Source organism: Gorilla gorilla, chromosome 3, assembly GCF_029281585.2.
Source record: "Gorilla gorilla gorilla isolate KB3781 chromosome 3, NHGRI_mGorGor1-v2.1_pri, whole genome shotgun sequence".
NCBI classification, from domain to species: domain Eukaryota; kingdom Metazoa; phylum Chordata; class Mammalia; order Primates; family Hominidae; genus Gorilla; species Gorilla gorilla.
Genome location: NC_073227.2, coordinates 120,702,849 through 120,723,599, shown reverse-complemented (window position 1 = coordinate 120,723,599; position 20,751 = coordinate 120,702,849). Strand labels below are relative to the sequence as shown.

Genomic DNA, 20,751 nt, shown 5'->3' with positions numbered 1-20,751 from the left:
AGTCCTTTATAAGAACATATAAGCTACTTCTCAGCTTTAGTAAGCGATCTTGTCAGGTTAAACATCACCATGATTGACTAAAAAATGTATATGTGACATGCGTTTTAAACATGATTCTTATTTATATCATCTCAGACAGTTAATACACATTATCTCACTTTTAATATGTCAAGTCATATAAATTATAAAGAAAAATCTTGAAATTAGAAATATATGACTCTATGGAAGAAGAAAAACATTGCCTCACTAAACTTAGCTTCAAGGCATCAGTTGATTTTGAACCATTTAGAGTAAGAAAAATCAGGTCTGAATTCATTAGAATATTCCTCTACTTGGAAGACTCTGATAAGTAATAACTTAAGGTTAAGTTCAAACACCTTAGCATGTCTGCAACACCTTCCATGATGTGCCTGCCCTCTCTAGCTCAGTTTTGAAAGCACTTGATATACAATAATAATGCATATTTTTCCGACTTCATTCATTCCCTTCCCTGTCCCCTGACTGTCTCTCTCTCTGAACCCAGCTTTCTAGAAGGAAGAGAGAGTCTCTTGCTCTCCTTTGTCATGTACACTTACCCCTCTAATGGTAATTACATATGATTAATATGTCATTAGCAAACTAACTAATTAGTATGCTATGGCAATTACTCATTAAGTGCATAGTCATCTTTGTTTGCTTATTTATTTTTACAAGTAAAAGTTCATTAACAACAAAAAAAGAACCACAGAGTAAAAATGAACAAAACATTCACAAATTTATAAAGCCATATATAGAATCCTCTTCTGTCCACAGCCCGTCAATATTTGTCTCATTCTCTGCATTTCCACCAAAGCTTCCTTGACTGTTTCAACTACAAATAGTCTTTCCCTCATCTTAACATGTTGTTAATTTGGCAAATTAACATATATTACTGCCTTATAATATTTATTCATGGCTGAAACTACCATTTTAATATTTGACCAGATTATGCATAATGAAAAATAGAAAAAAATAGAGAATAAAAAAGAATTTAAAACTACCTATGAAACAACCTTCATACAACCACTACTGGCATTTGATATATTTCCCTCTGGATTTTTTTTTCACTAGATATGTGTGTGGGTTGTTTTCTTTTACTATAAATATCATTATTCTTGTTACTGATATCATATTGTTATTAAATTATTCTCAAAATTTCTAGTCTGTCAATTAGACAGACCTTGAGGAAGAATATTAAGAATTGTAAAGATTTTCAATGACTTGCTTTGCATGACTTCTGGCAGATGCTAGGGGATGAATCAATATTTATTTTAGTTACTTCTCATTCCAGTACTTCATAGCCGTGGGTTCCAAGCAGGTGCTGTGTCTTCTGCAAAACGAACGATAGTTAGCAAAAGATTGCCTTGGAGCAGGGGCTGGGGGTGCTGCAGAACTATGCCCAACATTTCTCAGAGCATAGAATCGAAGGAGCTCTTGAAAAGGAGTCTTGAATTTGTTCTCCTCAGAGGTCTCTGGCACTATTTATTATTGCCATGATGGTACAAGTAACAGGTGACATCCTCAGAGTCCCCAGAGGACAGATTTCCTAACAACTGGCAGATAAAAGCTGGAGCAAAATGATGAGAATTATTCTAAAAGCTGGAGATTTGACCTATATTGCTTTTATATTGTGTGACTGATGTTGATACTCGATTCTACCTGAAGGACACAAGTAATGCAAAATATATTGGTCATGAATCCAGTGGCATGTGAAAAATACTTGGGGCCTCTCAGCTTGCCACTATCCTAGGTTAATATTTCTCTGTATATTGGATGGTGGAATAGCACTGGGATTTTGAGTAATGGCACCTGCGCTGCTCTGTATATCACCCAAGTGTTCATATTGGCCTATAAATTCATTTTCACAAAACCCTCACTGAATTATTTAAACAGAAGGACCCTAGAATGTCTTCCTGATAAAATGGCACTTTAAATACATGACATGGGCTTGCTTAGGCACAGCCAGCTCATGTAACAAGCAAAAATCAATACTTATTCCCCAGGGTTTCTCTAATGTTATCATCTCCCAACTCACATCTCCCGCCCCCACTGCCCCCTGACCTATCCCACCCAGGACTTCATATTGCTACTTTAAAGTGAAAACAGATGATGTCTGGGAAAAGTTCATATATTTTGGTGACTAATTTCTAGACAATACCAAGAGGCAAATGGTGGATTTAATGACATTCTTGCAGGAAAGTTGAACTTTCCTTGAAAAATAGAAAAAAGCTAGGAAACTTTATTTTCATCCTTACTCAGTCTCTGAGCTTATAGATCAAAACATATCTTCTGTTCTCAGGTGAGCACTCTGCACAAGGAAAAACCAAGAACTGACAGCTTGAGGAATTCTCTCCACACCTAGGCAATAATTATGTAAGTTTCCCAATTTCATTCACGGAGACAATCATTAATATCTGTTTTGTTAGCCTGGTGCAGCTTAGATTGTTTTTAAAGAATTTCAAAAGCTGAAAAGCTAATGGTTTGTGTCAATGCAATGATCATTGTCTATTTGTCTAAAAACAAACTCTAACAAAAATTGCCAAAAAATGAATGACCTGGTGGTTGTAGACGATTTGTCCAATTCTCTTGCCTATCTAAGGAATGACACAATTTGCTCTTTCTGCCTGTTGTTAATGTTTCCTTGTAAATTCAGTCTGCCTACCTAGGTCAGTAAGCACACACTAACTGTGGCACTTAGACAGGCTTCTGTTGCTGACAAAGACTGGCAGGATCCAAGTGATGGTGCTTGCAAATTTGCAGTTTATTGCAAGAAAATGATAAAATATAGAAACTGCATTAAAGTAAAGATGTGTATCACAGCCATAGGCTGGCTCAGGGAAATGGGTTCAGAGAAGCTAGTTGAAGGGTCTAATTGCCTCTCTCTATAAGGACCATACCAGAATACATTTTCTCTCTGGGTCCAGAAACCATGGATGTGTGGAAAAAAACGCCTCAAACAAGATGATCTAAAATTCAGTTTCAGCCAGGTTTCCTTTTACTCAGCTGGTCATGTAGACATAGTCTTGCTGTGTAACCAGCCAAGCGACAGAGCCCTCCAGCTATCTTGACAAAACCAGATACAAATGATCAATCTTACTACAATAATTGTGAATCAATAAAAAATGGAAATTTCTCAAAAGTATGTTCCATGTCATGACCAGGAGTAAGCTCAAGGCAGGTACGTTTCTTATTTTAGTAAACAGCTCAGGCCAACGTTAAACCTGCTTTGGAAATAAGTCTCCCAGTTGGTATGGGATTGACTTTTACTCTCCTAGAACTAAGTAAGGAAATGCTCTTATGACTTTAATTTAATTGTTACAAGAAGTATCGATTAAGTACTGTCACTTAGTTTTTGAGGTTTTATAAAACTTGCAGAAGAATCTACCTTTTGGCAACTAACAATAAAAAATAAAATAAAATAAAATAAATACGTTTCCAGAATTGGCCTGACCACAATGATAGTCACTCTAGGTAAAGTGTCCACGATGAGAAATATTGTATTCATGGCCTATGTCTAATCCCTAATTACTAACACTGTTCTGTTACAGACACTCAGAAATTTCTTGTAGAATAAATGGTACCTGCTGTGCTTGTCTGACCAGTAGCAGAAGACAGAGACAGAGGAGTGCCATCCAAACATATGTGTCAGTATCAGAATTTTATCCCTCTCTAGCCAGTAATTAGGGATGGATTAGGAATCTTGGAATTTGTGCACCTCTAGCATGCTGCAGTGCCCTATGGAAAAGAGGCAAGACTGCCTTCCCCCTGCCCTCCTGCTCTTCACCAGTCATGAGCCCCCAGCTTGGGCCTGCAATGCAACCACCTTTCCCCAGCTGATTATTCTAATTGGCAGTGGCTCTGAATGGCATGCCAAAGTCCCTGCCCCTACTGCCACCAAGCTGGGGAGAGAGAAAAAATCCTAAGCTTGTCTCAGGCCTGCAGTGCACAGTCTGGGAGTGCTAAGCTGAGATCTATGACCAGCACTTGAGTGGGAGAGGATCACACACTCTCAGAGCACTGAGGGGGAGCATGGCTACAAATGTGAGGAAACACAGAGGGGCTGCATGGCTGGGTAAGAGCCTATCTACCAGCCATTATGTTTAAGCACTATCTATTAAATTGCAAACCAAACTTCAACACCAAAAATACTTTGGTAATATACTCCTCTGTAAAAACCAAGGACAAGAACTCAACTGCAAATAAAGACCCTGCACAAAGCCTCAGCCCTCTGAAAACATACAGAAATGAAACCAACTGACTATACTCAAATTACACTGCAATTAAAGAAACATCAGTCCACATAGGTGAGAAAGAACCAGCTCAAGAACTCCTGAAACTCTAAAAGCCAGATTGCCTCCTTACCTCCAAATGACTGAACTAGCTGCTCTGCAGTGATTCTTAACCAGAATAAAATGGATGAAATTACAGAAATAGAATTCAGAATCTGGACGGCAATGAAGATCATTGAGAATCAGAAGATTGAAACCCATTCCGAGGAATCTAAGGAATTCAACAAAACCATACAAGGAATGAAATATGAAATAGCCATTTTAAGAAAGAACAAAACTGATCTGACAGAGCTGAAAAACTCACCACAAGAATTTCATAACACATTGGAAGTATTAACAGCAGAGTAGACCAAGTCAAGGAAAGAATCTCAGAACTCAGAGACTAGTTCTTCACATTAACATAGTCAGATAAAAATAAAGAAAATAGAATTTTCAAAAATGAACAAATCTCCAAGAAACATGAGATTATGTAAAAAGACAAAACTTATGACCCATTGGCATCCCTGAAAGACAGGGAAAGAAAGCAAGCAATTTGGAAAACATGTTTGAGGATATTGTCCGTGAAAATGTCCCCAACTTAGCTAGAGAGGTTGATATTCAAATTCAGGAAATTCAGAGAACCCCAGCAAGATACTATATAATACAACCATCCCCAAGACACATAGTCATCAGATCCTCCAAGGTCAATGTGAAAAGAAAACTATTAAAGGTAGCTAGGGAGAATGGGCAGGTCAACCTACAAAGGGAACCCCAGCAGTGGATAACACTGGACCTTTCAGCCAAAACTCTACAAGCCAGAAGAGACTGGGGGCCTATATTCAGTATCCTTAAAGAAAAGAAATTCCAACAAAGAATTTCATATACAGCCAAACTAGACCCCATAAGCAAAGGAGAAATAAAATCCTTTTCAGACAAGCAAATACTAAGGGAATTCATTACCACCAGACCTGCTTTTCAAGAGGTTCATAGGGAGTGCTGAATATGGAAATGAAAGACCATTACTGGCTACTACAAAAACACACTAAAGTTCATACACCATTGACGCTATAAAGCAAAAACACAATCATGTCTACATAACGCCAGGTAACAACAGAATGACAGGATCAAATCCACACATATTAATATTAACCTTGAATGGTAGTGGGCTAAACACTCCACTTAAAAGGCATAAAGTGGCAAATTGATTAAAGAAGAAAGACCCAAGTGTATGCTGTCTTTAAGAGACCCATCTCACATTCAAGGACACCTATAGGCTCAGAGTAAAGGGATGGAGAAAGATTTATCAAGCAAATAGAAAACAAACAAAAAAGAGCAGGGGTTGCTATTCTTATTTCAGACAAAACAGACTTTAAACCAAAAATGATCAAAAAGGACAAAGAAAGGAAGTGATAAAGGGTTCAACTCAACAAGAAGACTTAACTATCCTAAATATATGCACCCAACACTACAGCACCTGGATTTATAAAACAAATTCTTTTAGTCTTACAAAGAGACATAGGTAACCACACAATAATAGTAGATTTCAACACCCCACTGATGATATTGGAGATATCATCAAGACAGATTACTAACAAAGACATTTGGGACCTACATTTGACAATTGACAAAATAGAACTAACATGCATCAACAAAAGCAGAATATAAATCCTTCTCATCCATGCATGACACATACTCTAAAATTGACTACATGCTCAGCCAGAAACCAATTCTCAATAATTTCAAAAAAGCCAAAATCATACCAGCCACATTCTCAGACCACAGCACAATAAGAATAGAAATCAATACCAAGAAGATTTTTAAAAACCCTACAACTAAGTGGATATTAAATAATCTGCTCCTGAATGACTTTTGTGTAAACAATGAAATTAAAGCAGAAATTATGAAATTCTTTAAAACTAATGAAAGCAAAGATACAACATACCAGAATCTCTGAGATACAGCTTCAACAGTGTTAAGACAAAAGTTAATAGCACTAAATGCCCACATCAAAAAATTAGAAAGATCTCAAATTGACAATCTAACATCACACCTAGAGGAACTAAACAAATAAGAACAAACTAATCCCACAGCTAGCAAAAGAAAAATAACCAAAATCAGAGATGAATTGAGTGACATGGAGATGATAAGAACTATGCAAAAGATCAACAAAACCAAAAGTTTGCCTTTTGGAAGAATAAATAAGACTGATAGACTGTTAGCTAGACTAAAAATGAAAAAAGAGAGAAGATCCAAATAAACACCATCAGAAATGATAGTGGATATTACCACTGACTCCACAGAAATACAAAAACAAACAAACAAACAAAAAATCCAGAGACTATTACAAACATCTTTATGTACCCAAAGCAGAAAACCTAAAAGAAATAGATAAATTCCTGGAAAAATACAACATCCCAAGATTGAACCAGGAATAAATTGAAACCCTGAACAGACCAATAATCCATTCCAAAATTGAATCAGTAATAAAAAAACCCTACCAACCAGAAAAAGCCCTGGACCAGACAGATTCACAGCTGAATTCTACCAGGTGTACAAAGAAGAGCTGGTACCAATCCTACTGAATCAATTCCAAAAAAATGAGAAGAAACTCCTCCCTAACTCTGTCTATGTGGCTAACATCACACTGATATCATGAAACCTGCAGAAACACAATGAACAAAGAAAACTTCAGGCCAATATCTCTGATGAACATAGATGCAAAAGTTCTCAAGAAAATACTAGTAAAGTAAACTGAACCCAGAAGAATATCATAAAGCTAATCCACCATGATCAAGAAAGCTTCATCCCTGAGATGCAAGGTTGATTCAACATACATAAATCAATAAGTGCAATTCATTACATAAACAGAACTCAAAACAAAAATTGCATTATCATCTTAATAAGTGCAGTCAGAAAAGGCTTGTGATAAAATTTAACATCTTTTCATGTTAAAAACCCTCAACAATCCAGGCATTGAAGAAATATACCTCAAAATGATAAGATCCATCTATGACGAACCCACAACCAACATCAGACTGAATGGGAAAAAGCATCTGGAATTGTTCCTGGGAAAACTGTAACAAAACATGGATGCCCAATCTCACCACTCATATTCACATGGTATTGGGAGTCGTAGCCAGAGCAGTCAGGCAAGAGAAGAAATAAAAGGCATTCAAATATGAAGAGAAGAAGTCAAACTATCTGTCTTCATAGATTATACCTAGAAAACCCCATAGTCTCTTCCCAAAGGCTCCTAGCTCTGATAAACAACTTCAGCAAAGTTTTGGGATACAAAATCAATGTACAAAATTCAGTAGCATTTCTATATACCAACAACATCCAAGCTGAGAGACAAATCAAGAATGCAATCTGATTCACAGGAGCCACAAAAAGAATAAAATACCTAGGAATATAGTTAACCAGGAAGACAAAAGAGCTCTATAAAGAGAAGTACAAAACACTGTCAAAAGAAATCAGAAATGACATGAACCAATGGAAAAACATTCCATGTTCATGGATTGGAAGAATCAATACTGTTAAAAAAAAAAAAAGGCCATACTCTTCAAAGCAATCTACAGAATCAATATTATTCTCTATCAAACTACCAGTGACATTTTTCACAGAATTAGAAAAAAAGCTATTCTGAAATTCATCTGGATCCAAAAGAGAGCCCAAATAGCTAAAGCAATGCTAAGCAAAAAGAACAAAGCTGGAGGCATTACATTACCCAACTTCAAATGATACTACAAGGCTACAGTAACTAGTACAGTATGATACTGATATAAAAACAGACACACAGATCAATGAAACAAGTTAGAGAACCCTGAAATAATGCCACACACATACAACTTCAAATGATACTACAAGGCTACAGTAACTAGTACAGTATGACAAATGATACTACAAGTCTACAGTAACTAGTACAGTATGATACTGGTACAAAAACAGACACATAGATCAACGAAACAAGTTAGAGAACTCTGAAATAATGCCACACACGTATAACCATCTCATCTTTAACAAAGCTGACAATAACAAGCAGTGGGGAAAGGACTTTCTATTCAAGGAATAGTGCTGGGATAAATGGCTAGCCATAGGCAGAAGATTAAAACTGGATCCTTAGCTTTTATCATATACAAAAATCAACTAAGATGGATTGAAGACTTGAATGTAAAACAAAAACTATAAAATCCCTAGAAGAATACCTAGGAAATACCATTCTGTGCATCAGTCTTCATGATGAAGACTCCAAAAGCAATTGCAACAAAAACAAAAACTAACAAGATCTAGCTAAACTAAAGAGCTTCTGCACAGCCTAAGAAACTATCAACAGAGTAAACAGACGACTTACAAAATGGGAGAAAATGTTCACGAACTATGCATCCGATAAAGGTATAATATCCAGAATCTATAAGGAACTTAAACAAATGAAAGAGTAAAAAACAACCCCACTAAAAAATGGGCAAAGGACATGAATGCACACTTCTCAAAAGAAGACATACACAGGGCCAACAAGCACATGCAAAAGTGCCTAATATCACTAATCATTTGGGAAATGAAAATCAAAACCATAATGAGATGCCATCTCATATCAGTCAGAATGGTGACCATTAAAAAGTCAAGAAGTCACAGATGCTGGCCAGGTTGTAGAGAAAAGGGAATGCTTATACACTGCAGGTGAGAATGTAAATGAGTTCAATCACTGTGGAAACAGCCTGGAGATTTCTCAAAGAACTTAAAATAGAACTACCATTCAACCCAGCAGTCCCATTACTAGATACAGACCAAAGAAATACAAATTGTTTTACTACCAAATCACATGACATGTATGTTCATCACAGCACTATTTACAATAAGAGAGACATGGAATGAACCTAGATGCCTACTAACCTAGATTCCCATCAGTGGTGGACTAGATAAAGAAAATGTGGTACGCATACACTGTGGAATACTATGCAGCCATATAAGAGAGCCAGATTGTTACTTTTGCAACAACATGGATGAATCTGGAGTCCATTATTCTAAGTGAAGTTACCAAAGAGCAGAAAACCAAATACTTTATCTTCGCATTTCTAAGGGGGTGCCAAGCACTGAAGGCACAAAGCAGGGAACAAGAGACACCAGAGAATGAGTATTGAGACACTACCTATTTGGTATTATGCCAATTACCTGGATGATAAAATGGTCTGAATGCCAAACCCCTATGACGTGCAATGCCCATGTAACCAACCTCCAGATGTACCCCTTGAAACTAAAATAAAAGTTTTAAGGGAAAAAAAAGGAACCTGGAAGTTGGTCCATCCTATGCAATGGACACTTTCAGGTGCAAAGTTTGAGAAGCTGAGGATGAGATACGTTGTCCAGCCCTAGCTGATATATGGAAACCTTCCTTTCTACTTGCTATGGTTGCTTTGCAACCCAGTGGCTAGTAAAGGGCTGTTTTTTAAATTACCAAAATGCTCAAATATTAGTAACTAATTGTCCAACTTGGAAAAAGCAAGTCTTCTGCAGTTGGAAAAAAAAGAAAAAAGAAAGAAAGAAAAGGTGTATAGAAGGCAAGGAACAGTGTTGATCTTCGAACCAGCTTAATAAAAGTAATTTTTGTTCAACTCCCATTCCTTTCCATTTTTGTACTTTAAAAAATATTCCTAGCCTCAGATTCCAAGCCTTTTGATTTGAAAAGCTAAATAACTTTTATTGCTCCTTTTTGTAATTTTGTAATTATATAATGATGTTCTGAAGAGTAAAGATCAGAAAGTAATGGGAAGAAACAAGTTTGACATCTGTTCAATTCTGTTGTCTGTCTCACTTTTTTCCTTAAGATATTTCTATCACTGTACTTTGAATTTAATAACCAAAGAGTAACTACTATCTAGGTTGTCAACTTGAAATTAGATATCAACTTGGAGATTCAGAATATATAGAAATGAATTCATCAAACCTGGAAGATTTCGGGAAAGAAGTTAAAAAGTCTTGAACCCTCATGAAACAGCAAACAGTAATACAGAAATCATCACCTATGTTAAAAATTTCCATATCAAAACAAAATTTTAGATATATTTAATGCTTGTTGCTTCATATATTGATCATCTATTTCGTGCATAGTATTATGTTTAATGTGATTCGGCAGGGCAGACAGGAATTTTGAAACATTTATGAGCTATAAACCTTGCCTTCTGCAAAGCTTTACCTTGTGGGAGCATGAAATCATATACAAGAGGGGTAGCAAATACGTAGAAGCAGCTTAAATGTTTAATGATATGGAAATTATAAAATATACTTTGCACAATGACATTATATGAGTAAAAATAATTCTCAAAATAATTTTTAATAACATGAAAGCATGTCTAAGATATAAAATTAAAAGGGAAAAATAACAACTTTAGAATTGAACAGATAGCCATTTAACTGTTCTATGACCAGCTCTGCACTGTTGTCAAGGAGGAATCTGCTGCTACCTGGTTGCTCCCTCACCAGTAGGTCTCATCTTCCTTCTGTTCCAAGACACCTTGGAAGGTTGAAGAGTGAAGGGGGTTTCAGACCAGTGAAGAACTGTGGTGTTAGAAAGTCCGGTAGCTTGGATGAAAGTCCATTCCCACAGACCCTCAGCAATGTGGATTGTTAGCTATTTCCATTTTTCTCCAAGATACAATTCCCTGGTACTTCTGTAATTTTCTAAATGGTGCCCTGATAATCTGAGAGTAGCTTTGTGAACTTCCAGAAGAGCTTAACATGTTTTTCAATTATTTTTCTTTCATTTTTAAAATAAAATAACACAAGCTAAAAGGAAAACATCATAAATAAAGGATATTTACAGTTGCCTCTCTGTATTCATGGAGGTGGAAGATTGATTTCAAAAGGCCTGGAGAAACCGAAATCTGTGGTTGCTCAAGTCCCTGATGTAAATAAAACTGCATAGTATTTGAATATAACCTACACGAATTCTCTCATGTAGTACTACTTTAAACTATCTCTAGATTACTTATAATACCTAATACAAGGTAAATGCTATATAAATAGTTGTTATACTATATTTTGATTTGTATTATTTTTTATTAATGTATTGTTCATTTTTACTGTTTTTGAATATTTTTAATTCACAGCTGGTTGAATCTGTGGACATAGAACCCACAGATATGGAAGGCCAACTGTATATTATGATCGTACTCTATAATCCTGAATGAATTTCTTAATAATGCTCTACACTGGGTTCCACATCTATAAAACCAAGACAAAATGATCTTTTCTCCTATGGCCATTCTGATTGTTTATAAATTGTTGTCAGTAGTGTTAAAGAAACATATTATGAAATCTTATTATAAAATAGCCATTTATTCATTATAAAAACCACAAATATATGAAAATCTAGGTTGTGAGAGATTCAGTGACTATTCAGTCCTGTACCATTATTATTGAAGCCAACACACTAATTTTAGAGGGATTATAATGTTATAAAAAAAAAAAGCAAAGACTGATATTGGTATGGACGTAAAGAATCATTAATGAAGCAAGATTTATTTTTTGAGAAAGACTGTCAATGTGAAATGCATGCTGATGAAACTAGAGTTTGTTCTTATTTAGGTTGCTGATCTTTGAGAAAATAATTGAAACAGTATCAATCATGAGCATTATCCTATTAGCACAAATTCAGATGTTTACCAGTTGAACTATGCTACAAACTCTTGACTTCACTTGAAAACTCATCTATGGAGGAGTATGGCTCAGTTGAACAAAAAGTGACAGACCTTAATCCTTGTCAAGTACTATCCCAGATATAAGGAGGGCTTGTCATGGTTGCAGTTCTCAAGGAGCTTATAGAAGTGGAAAGACACACACATAAGAAAAATAATTTTAGTATAATACGGTAAATGATAACATAGTGTTATGTAAAGACAGACATGATACCGTGAAGTTTAGTGGCAAATTTCTTAGAGATGGTATTTGAGCTAAAACTTACAGAATGAGAAAACAAACAAACAACAACAAAAAAAAAACGTGGCCTAGGTGAAGAGAGGAAAGATTTTCCAGGCACAGGGAATAGCATGTACAAATAGGAAAAGAATTGTGAAACTGAATGGTATATGAAAGAAATCATAAAACTTTAAAAACTGTTATAGCAATCTGACACTGCTGCAACATTCATGTTATTGTATTTTTTAAAATGTCTGTTTGTAGCTGATTAGATATTGTTAGAAACCAACATTGTCCTTCACTATAAACAGCTTGAGAAGCATTGACCTCTGGCTGGGAAACAAGGCTCAAGTAGTAGAGGGTACTAGATCACAGGAAGCCTTGTTTCCCAAGGTAAATCATGAAGGACTGCATGAGGCTAGAATGAAGTACTAACTTTCTTCATTCACTAATGACATCAAAAGTCCTTTATCCACAAAAAAGGGAACAACAGACACCTGGGACTTCTTGAGGGTAGAGGGTGGGAGGAGGGTAAGGACTGAAAAATACTATGCTTATTACATGGGTAAAATAATCTGTACCAAAAAACCCATGACATGCAGTTTACCTGTATAACAAACCTGTATACATATACCCATGAACCTAAAATAAAAGTTTTAAAAAAAGAAGATAAAAATAAAAAAATAAGTCATTTATCATTTTGAGGAACCCCTCACTTGACCTTGGATATAAAATATGCCTAAAAAACTAGTTCAATAATTGAAGGAGAGGCCTTGTCTGCAATCATCCTTATAATCATGGTACTTAAGCTACACCATGCTCTGGCATGTGCTCGACTGCCTAGCAGCCACAGATGCTCTGGGAAGAAGTCACGGATATCCTGTTCTACAATCTTTTCCTTATCCTAAGACTTGACATGGATACCTGTAGCTGCTACCCGCAGGCCATGGCAGCCAATGTCCTGCTTTCCCCCATGTAAAGCAACAGTTCGGCCATCCCTATCAAAGAACTTGCCTTCACCAACCAAACCAGGAAAGAGTTGGTTACAGGTCTCCGCCACTCGTACCACTCCCCACACGCCATATCATGCTCTCCCCAGAACCTAGCAAACCACCAACACTGCCATCAGCAACACAACACCACCTAATCTCTGCCAGTTTGGGCCACTGCCCTTTTCCTACTTGGGACATGGAAGTCTCCATCTCTTGCTCTTTTATAGACCAATACCGAAAGTTGTTCCTACACTGCAGAGAAAAATGCAAAATACTAAACCAAAGGCTTGGCTACCTTTCCTATGAAGAAGTGGCAAATGGTATTCATTCATTCTTTCTTCTGATGCCTATTCATTCTTCTCCCTGATGAGTAGAAAGCAGCAAAGCTTTAAAGTTGTCCATAAATTTTTTAATTACTCACATTGTCACCCCAAGCAACAGATCTTGAACTGTATCCCATTAGTGATAGGGTACAGTTAAGGACTTTAATCAGAAGAGGAATATGAGATTTGTGCTTGATATACACCAGTGTGTGTTTAATGTGGAAGACTCATTCAAGGAGAGCAAGATCAGAAGCAGAGAAGTCAGAGGCTATTGCAATATTCCACTGGAAAAAGATAAAGGCTTAAGCTAGGGAGCCGCAGTATGGAGGAAGATGAAGAGGCAGAATAGAATAGAGAAAAATGTCTGGAGGTTAAAAATTTCATGATGTGGTGATTGATTGGATGTGGCCAATGGGGAATGAGGAAGTATAGGACTATAGACAATACCCACACTCCCAGCCTGGGAGCCTGAATGCATCATGGAGGAAATACCAAAGATTGAGATTGTGAAGTGAGGGGAACAGGTTTGGGAAAGAAAACGTGCTTTTCTTTTCAGATATGTCAAGTTTGAAGAGCTTGAGAGACAGTCAAGTGATTCTACTAGGTGGAAAAAATGGATCTAGTGACAACCATTTCTTACTAAGAAATGGAGTCCCCCAGCATCTCTATTTCTTCTTCGCTTTCTTGGAATCTGAACTTTGTTGTTGTTGTTGTTGTTGTTGTTGCTCACAGGCTTAATCTTCAGCTTCTATGCACCAAGCGTGGAAAAGGAGAAAGTCCTGCAGAATCAATCCCGACTTCCATACCTGCTGCTGGACTGTACCAGACGTCTGTCCCAGTAAAGTGATGTCCAGCTGACATGCAATAATTTGATGGAATCGAAAAGAACCCTGGGGCTCTCCTGTTCTCTCACATTTAAAAATTCCATTACTCCATTTACAGGAGCGTTCCTAGGAAAAGGAATTTTAGGAGGGGAATTTGTGAGCAGTGAATCTGACAGCCCAGGAGGTGGGCTCACTGATAGGCACGCCTTTCCTTAATGTTTAAAGTTTTCCGGGCCAAGAATTTTTATCCATAAAGACTTTCCTACTTTTCTTGGTGTTCTTATATTACCTACTGTTAGTATTTATTGTTTACCACTATGTTAATGCAGGGAAAAGTTGCACGTGTATTATTAAATATTAGGTAGAAATCATACCATGCTACTTTGTACATATAAGTATTTTATTCCTGCTTTTGTGTTACTTTTAATAAATAACTACTGTACTCAATACTCTAAAAATACTATAACATGACTGTGAAAATGGCAATGTTACTGTCTTCCTATAATTATGAATATTTTTGGATGGATTATTAGAATATATGAACTCACTAATGAAAGGCATCTGTAATAAGTCAGAAAGGGACATAGGATTCACGTATCGGACTGTTAGGGGGAGAGTAATTTATCAGTTCTTTGGTCTTTCTGTTTGTCATTCATACTATGTGATGAAGATGTAAGTGTAAGGGCATTTATAACACTATACTGCATTCATTAAGATAATAGGATCATGATTTTTCATTAACTCATTTGATTGATATTATCTCCATGCATTTTTTATTTCTTTTAGAAATGTAATTATTTGTTCTAGCAATCATTGCTAAACCTCTAGTTTGTAGAAAATCAACACTTTATAAATACATAATTATGATATTATTTTTCATTGTATCACTGTTCTAAAAATACCATATGATTATAGCTGCCACTCCATCAGGAGCAAATTCTTCTCTTAAAAGCTAACTGATCAACCTTGACCACTTTTTGACATGTGAGATCAAAGTGTCAAGTTGGTTGAGGTTTTTTGGAAAGCTTTAGAACTAATAAGCTGCTGGTGGCAGCTTTGTAACGTATGATTATCTAAGCTGATTTTGATGCTAAATTATCTTAGTGATCTAAGGGGCAGTTTAGTGAAGATGGAATCTTGTATTTAAAATAGCCTTTTAAAATTTGTTTTGTGGTGATGTATTTTGGCAACTTCCATCTTTAGGAGTTATATAATCACCTTGATTTTAGTTTCCTGATGTTTGGACTATTTATAATCAAGGACACCAAGCAAGCATAAGCATATCTATATTTCTGACTGGTGTCTCTTTGAGAAGGATGGGAAGTAGAAAAAAAAAAAGAAAGAAAGGAAAGGAAGAGAGGAGAGAAGAAGGCAGGGATCTCCACTATGTATGTTTTCACTTTAGAACTGTTGAGCCCATGCTTAATTTTAATCTAGAAGTCTTTAAATGGTGAGACAGTGACTGGAGCATGCCAATCAGAGAGTACTTGTCTTCAGAAAAAAAAAAATCTGAGTTTGGGACTAGCCTGGCCAACATGTTGAAACCCCATATCTACTAAAAATACAAAAATTAGCCTGGTGTGGTGGCGCACGCCTGTAGTCCCAGCTACTCTGGAGCCTGAGGCACGTGAATCGCTTGAACCCAGAAGACAGAGGTTGCAGTGAGCTGAGATGGCACTACTGCACTCCAGCCTGGGTGACACACCAAGACTCTGTCTCAAAAAAAAATAAAGGAAGAAAAAGAAAGAAAGAAAGAAAGAAAAGTCCCAGCACACCTAGATAATTTACCGAGCTCTTCAGCAAAAACCATGTTACATACAGCATATTCCAAAGAAATGAACTCTTCTGCAATTTAAATTATAAGTAATATGTTATTTTGGATCCTAGAGAAACCATTTTCTCTACATTTCATGATCATTGTTAGAAAAGAGTTTACAAGAATTAGGAAGCAGGAACAATTTTAGTGGTCAGAAAAGAATAAAATTTATTCTAGTTCAAGAAGTGCACACAAAGAATATGCATTAATCTAACAACTAGAAGATTAAATCTTTCAAAAAGGTCAAAGGAGGATTGAGAAGTTTACAGAGATGTCCACGGCATTTTATATCAATCTCAAAGGTAAGGTCTGCATTTTTGTAAACCAACTTAAACTTCTGTTGAGATAGGATATTTTGTTTTCAAGCCAAAATCATCATTAATCAAATATGTTTTAATTATCTGATTTAGATGATCTACTTTTTATGCCTCGCTTACTGTAAGTATTTTATTCTGATACACAGTTCAAACATCATTGCAACAAAGAAGTGCCTGTATTTAGATCAAAGGCAAGAGTTTCTATGTGTTTGTTTTGCATAATAATATGAATATAATTTAAGTCTATCAATAGTCAAAACATAAACAAAAGCAAATTAACTGGCACTGTTGTCACCTGAGACTAAGTGGATGGTGTTGGCTGACATACAGGCTCAGTCAGCAGAGAAAGAATTCTGAATTCCCCTTGCTGAACTGAACTATTCTATTACATATGGTTGACAAATCTGTGTGTTATTTCTTTTCTACCTACCATATTTAAATTTATGAGTATCAACGGAGGACATAGTCAAACCTTCGACGATGAACATTCCTGATTTTTTGCCTGATTATTCTCTGTTGAGCTCTACTTGTGGTCATTCAAGATTTTAGGATGTTGAAAGGAAAAGTGAATATGACCTTTAAAAGTTGTATTTTGGGTGACAATAGTCTCACCACTATGAAACTGTCAATTATTGCCTAATGTTAAAGATATCCATCATTATGATTAATTAAACCTATAATGAGTATTCTTAATGGAGAATTCTTAATGGATGGATTATCCCCTGATCTTTTCTTTAAAATTTCTCTGCACACACAGGACTTCTCATGTTCCAATAAATGGGTGTACTCTGCCCCAATTTCTAGAGAATTTGTCTTTTGGGCTTGAATGTACTTGTTTTCTGTTCTAAATACTTTTTAAAGAAAAAAAATTTTGACAAATAAGGGAAAATATTCATTTTGCCATCCATATTACATTCCTGAATTTGAAGTCAGAGCTTCTACCAAGGTCACCAAGAATAATTTTAAAGCTTCCAAGAACTGTTCAAAAGTGTTTTCAAGTCTGAACAAGAATTCTGACATTTAGAAATAAGTAGGAAGATAAGACTATTTAAACTCATATTTTCCTTTAAAAAAAGAGAAATTCTAGCAAAGTGATCATGGGCAATATAATTAGTTAGTTAACACCCTATCCAACATTCACTATGTGCCAGAAACTGTGTGGAAAACTTCACAGTCACCATCTCAGTTAACCATCACAATAATAGTAAGAAACTATTCCTTATATATGATTAGCAGCAGCAGAAACATCTCCCTTATAAAGATATGAAAATCAAGGCAGATAGTTAAATAACTTGCCCAAGGTTGTACAACTAATAAATAGGAAAAATTTGAGTTCCAACCTATGCCCAAATCCCTGTTCTCCATCTCCAAACTACTTAGTCTCTCTAAGCCTCAGTTCACTTATCTATAAAAAGGGATGAAAGCATTATGCTCCAGGTCATAATTAAAAACAGGGACCAGTCCTATCTCACTGTAAACAGTTTGAAAAATGAACAGCTATTTCACACAGTAGACAAGAAGAAGAGCTGAACTGGGATTCATGAGCAAAGAGAAACAAAACAAATGAGCCCTATGAATGCTCTGAAGGACACATTCCAGACTGGCTGTATAGCAGAAGATCCCTAATTGGAACCTGAGATGACAGCGATTGGAACCAGGAGACAAAAGTGACTGGAATTTGTGGAGAATGGAACCAGGGAGGAGGGAGCTACACAGAGAAAGACCTCAAAAAAAAAAAAAAAAAAAAAGAAAAACAAAAACAAAAAAACTACAAAGGTGACCCTGTATCTGATAATAATGGGATAGGAAGTCGTGAACACACTGAGTAAAACTCCACGAGGCCAGGAAAAGAACAACCGGGAAAGAGCAACTAAGTAGTTGTATGCTGAAAATGTCTACATCTTATATGGAGCAGAGAAACATTCAAGGTCTGGTCGACCATATTCAAAAATCCTCACCGGTCACCTTTCTTAATGTCCTGGGAATGGTCGTATCTTAGTAGTTGTTCTAAAACACGCCTAGAGTATACATAACTGTAGGTAAGCCCTAACACAGCTTAAAAGTAGCCTTGCAAGAATTAAACTAATCCACAAAATATTTAACAGGCTTCCAGAACAAAGTCTGATAATATTTTATAAAGACAACAAAATGGAGCATAACAACAACTCAACAACATAAAAGTCTAAATATCCACCATTTAATCCAAAATTATATACATGCCCCAGAGGAGTAAACTGTGAACCATAAACCCTGAGAAAAATTTATTAATGACAATAGACTAAGTCAGAGTGATAAAAAGTATGAGTACTTTACAACAAATTCCAGGATGTTGCTATTACTTGATAATAAAACCAGTCAAAGATATTACAAAAGAAAACCTACAGACTAATAGCCCTCATGTACAAAAACAACAAAACTATTTGCTAAATATTAGCAAATCAAATCTATCAAATTAAGAAGTGATAAGTGAAATTTAATCCAGAAATCCAAGTTGTCTAATATTTGAAAATCTATTATTGGGATTGTGATTCAACATATGAACAGAATAAAGGAGAAAAACTATATGCTTATCTCAATAGATGTAGAGAAAGCATTTGACAAAATTAATATTTATTTATGATAAAACCTCTCATTACACTAAGATTAAAAGAGAACTTCCTCAATCTGATAAAGGACATTTATGAAAAACCCACAGCTAATTCTTACATAAATGGTAAAAATCTAAGTGCTAAAATCTAAATCTAAATGCTAAATTCTAAAATTAGAAACAAAATAAGCATATTCACTTTTACCTATTATATTCAACATTGTTCTGGCGTGGTAGCAGGGTAGTTATAGCAAATGCAATAATGCAAGAAAAAAACATATAGATTGGAAAGGAAGATGATAAGATCATATATAAATCCTGATGTTTACAAAAAAGCTACTAGAATTAATAACTGAATGTGTTACAGTTGCAGGATACAAGATCGATACAAAAAATCAGCTGATTATCTTTTGCTAGTAACAAAAAAATGAAAACTTAAAATTTAAAAAAGTAATACTTAGAATAATGTCGACAAATATAAAATCCTTAGGGATAAATTTTTCCAAATATATGCACTTCTTATACCCTTAAAACTGTCTAACTCCTGAGAGAAATTAAAGAACACTGGCTCATGGACTAAAAGACTCAATATTATTAAGATGTCACTCGCATTTAAATTGATACATAGATCCATCACAATTCCAATCCAAATTCAGCTATCCTTTTTATAAAAATGGATAAGATGGTTCTAAAGTGTATATGGAAATGCAAAGTACTTAGAATAGCTAAAACCATTTTTTTTAAAGCAAAAAGTTGGAGGACATGCTACTGGATTTAGAGACTTAATATAAAGCTACAGTAATCAAGACAATGTGGTGCTGACTTGGGAATAGAATTTAATTGATGGAACAAAATGGAGATTCCAGAAATAAGTGCTTTTCTCCCATATACACACACATTTACAGTCAACTGATTTTTTTTTTACAAGTGTGCCATAGTAATTCAATGAGGGAAATGAAGTCTTTTTAATAAATGGCTCAGTACAATAGGATACCCAAGTACAAAAAACAAAAACAAAAAAAGTTCAACACTTAGCTCACACCACACACAAATATAACTCAAGATGTGTCATAAACTTAAATATTAAATTCAAATTTATGACGTTTGCCTTCCTTAGAATCAGTAAAGATTTCCTAGATAAGATACAAAAAAATTAAACCTAAAAACAAAATGATAAATTGAATTTTATCAGAACTAAAAATTCCTGCCTTTTAAATGGGAATTAATAAACTGAAAAATACAAGTCAAAGAGTAGATGATTTACATTATATATATATATATATGACAAATGGCTTGTATCTAGAATATGTAAGGAGTGCAAAAATTTAAAAATAAGAAGGCAGTTCACTAAAAAATGGGGGAAATGTTTGAACAGATAATTCACAAAAGAAGATGTATGACTTGCCAACATACAGATGAAAAGACACTCAATATCACTTAGTCATCAGGAAAGTGAAAATGTAAAACCACAGTGAGCTACCACAACATATCCACAGGCATGACTAAAATTATAAAGGCCACTGATGCCAAGTGTTGGTGGGAATATAGAGAAACTAGAACTCTTCCTGCGTTGCTAGTGGGAATGTAAACTTGCACAACCATGTGGAAAACAATTTGGCAGTTTCTTTAGAAGTTAAACATATAGGTCTCATATGATACAGCATTGCCACTTTTATATATTTACCCAAGAAAAAT

At 35.5% G+C, this 20,751-nt stretch overlaps 1 protein-coding gene across 1 annotated transcript in view; it reads left to right on the top strand.

The window, feature by feature from the left end:
• Positions 1–18,699, top strand: part of EMCN (endomucin) — a 129,650-nt gene extending 110,951 nt beyond the window's left edge. The window contains exons 11-12 of the mRNA XM_004040193.5: positions 2,318–2,391; positions 14,245–18,699. Coding sequence (XP_004040241.2) covers positions 2,318–2,352 — 35 coding nt within the window. The 3' untranslated portion in view covers positions 2,353–2,391; positions 14,245–18,699. The remainder of the gene's footprint in view (positions 1–2,317; positions 2,392–14,244) is intronic.
• The last annotated feature ends 2,052 nt before the right edge of the window (positions 18,700–20,751 follow it).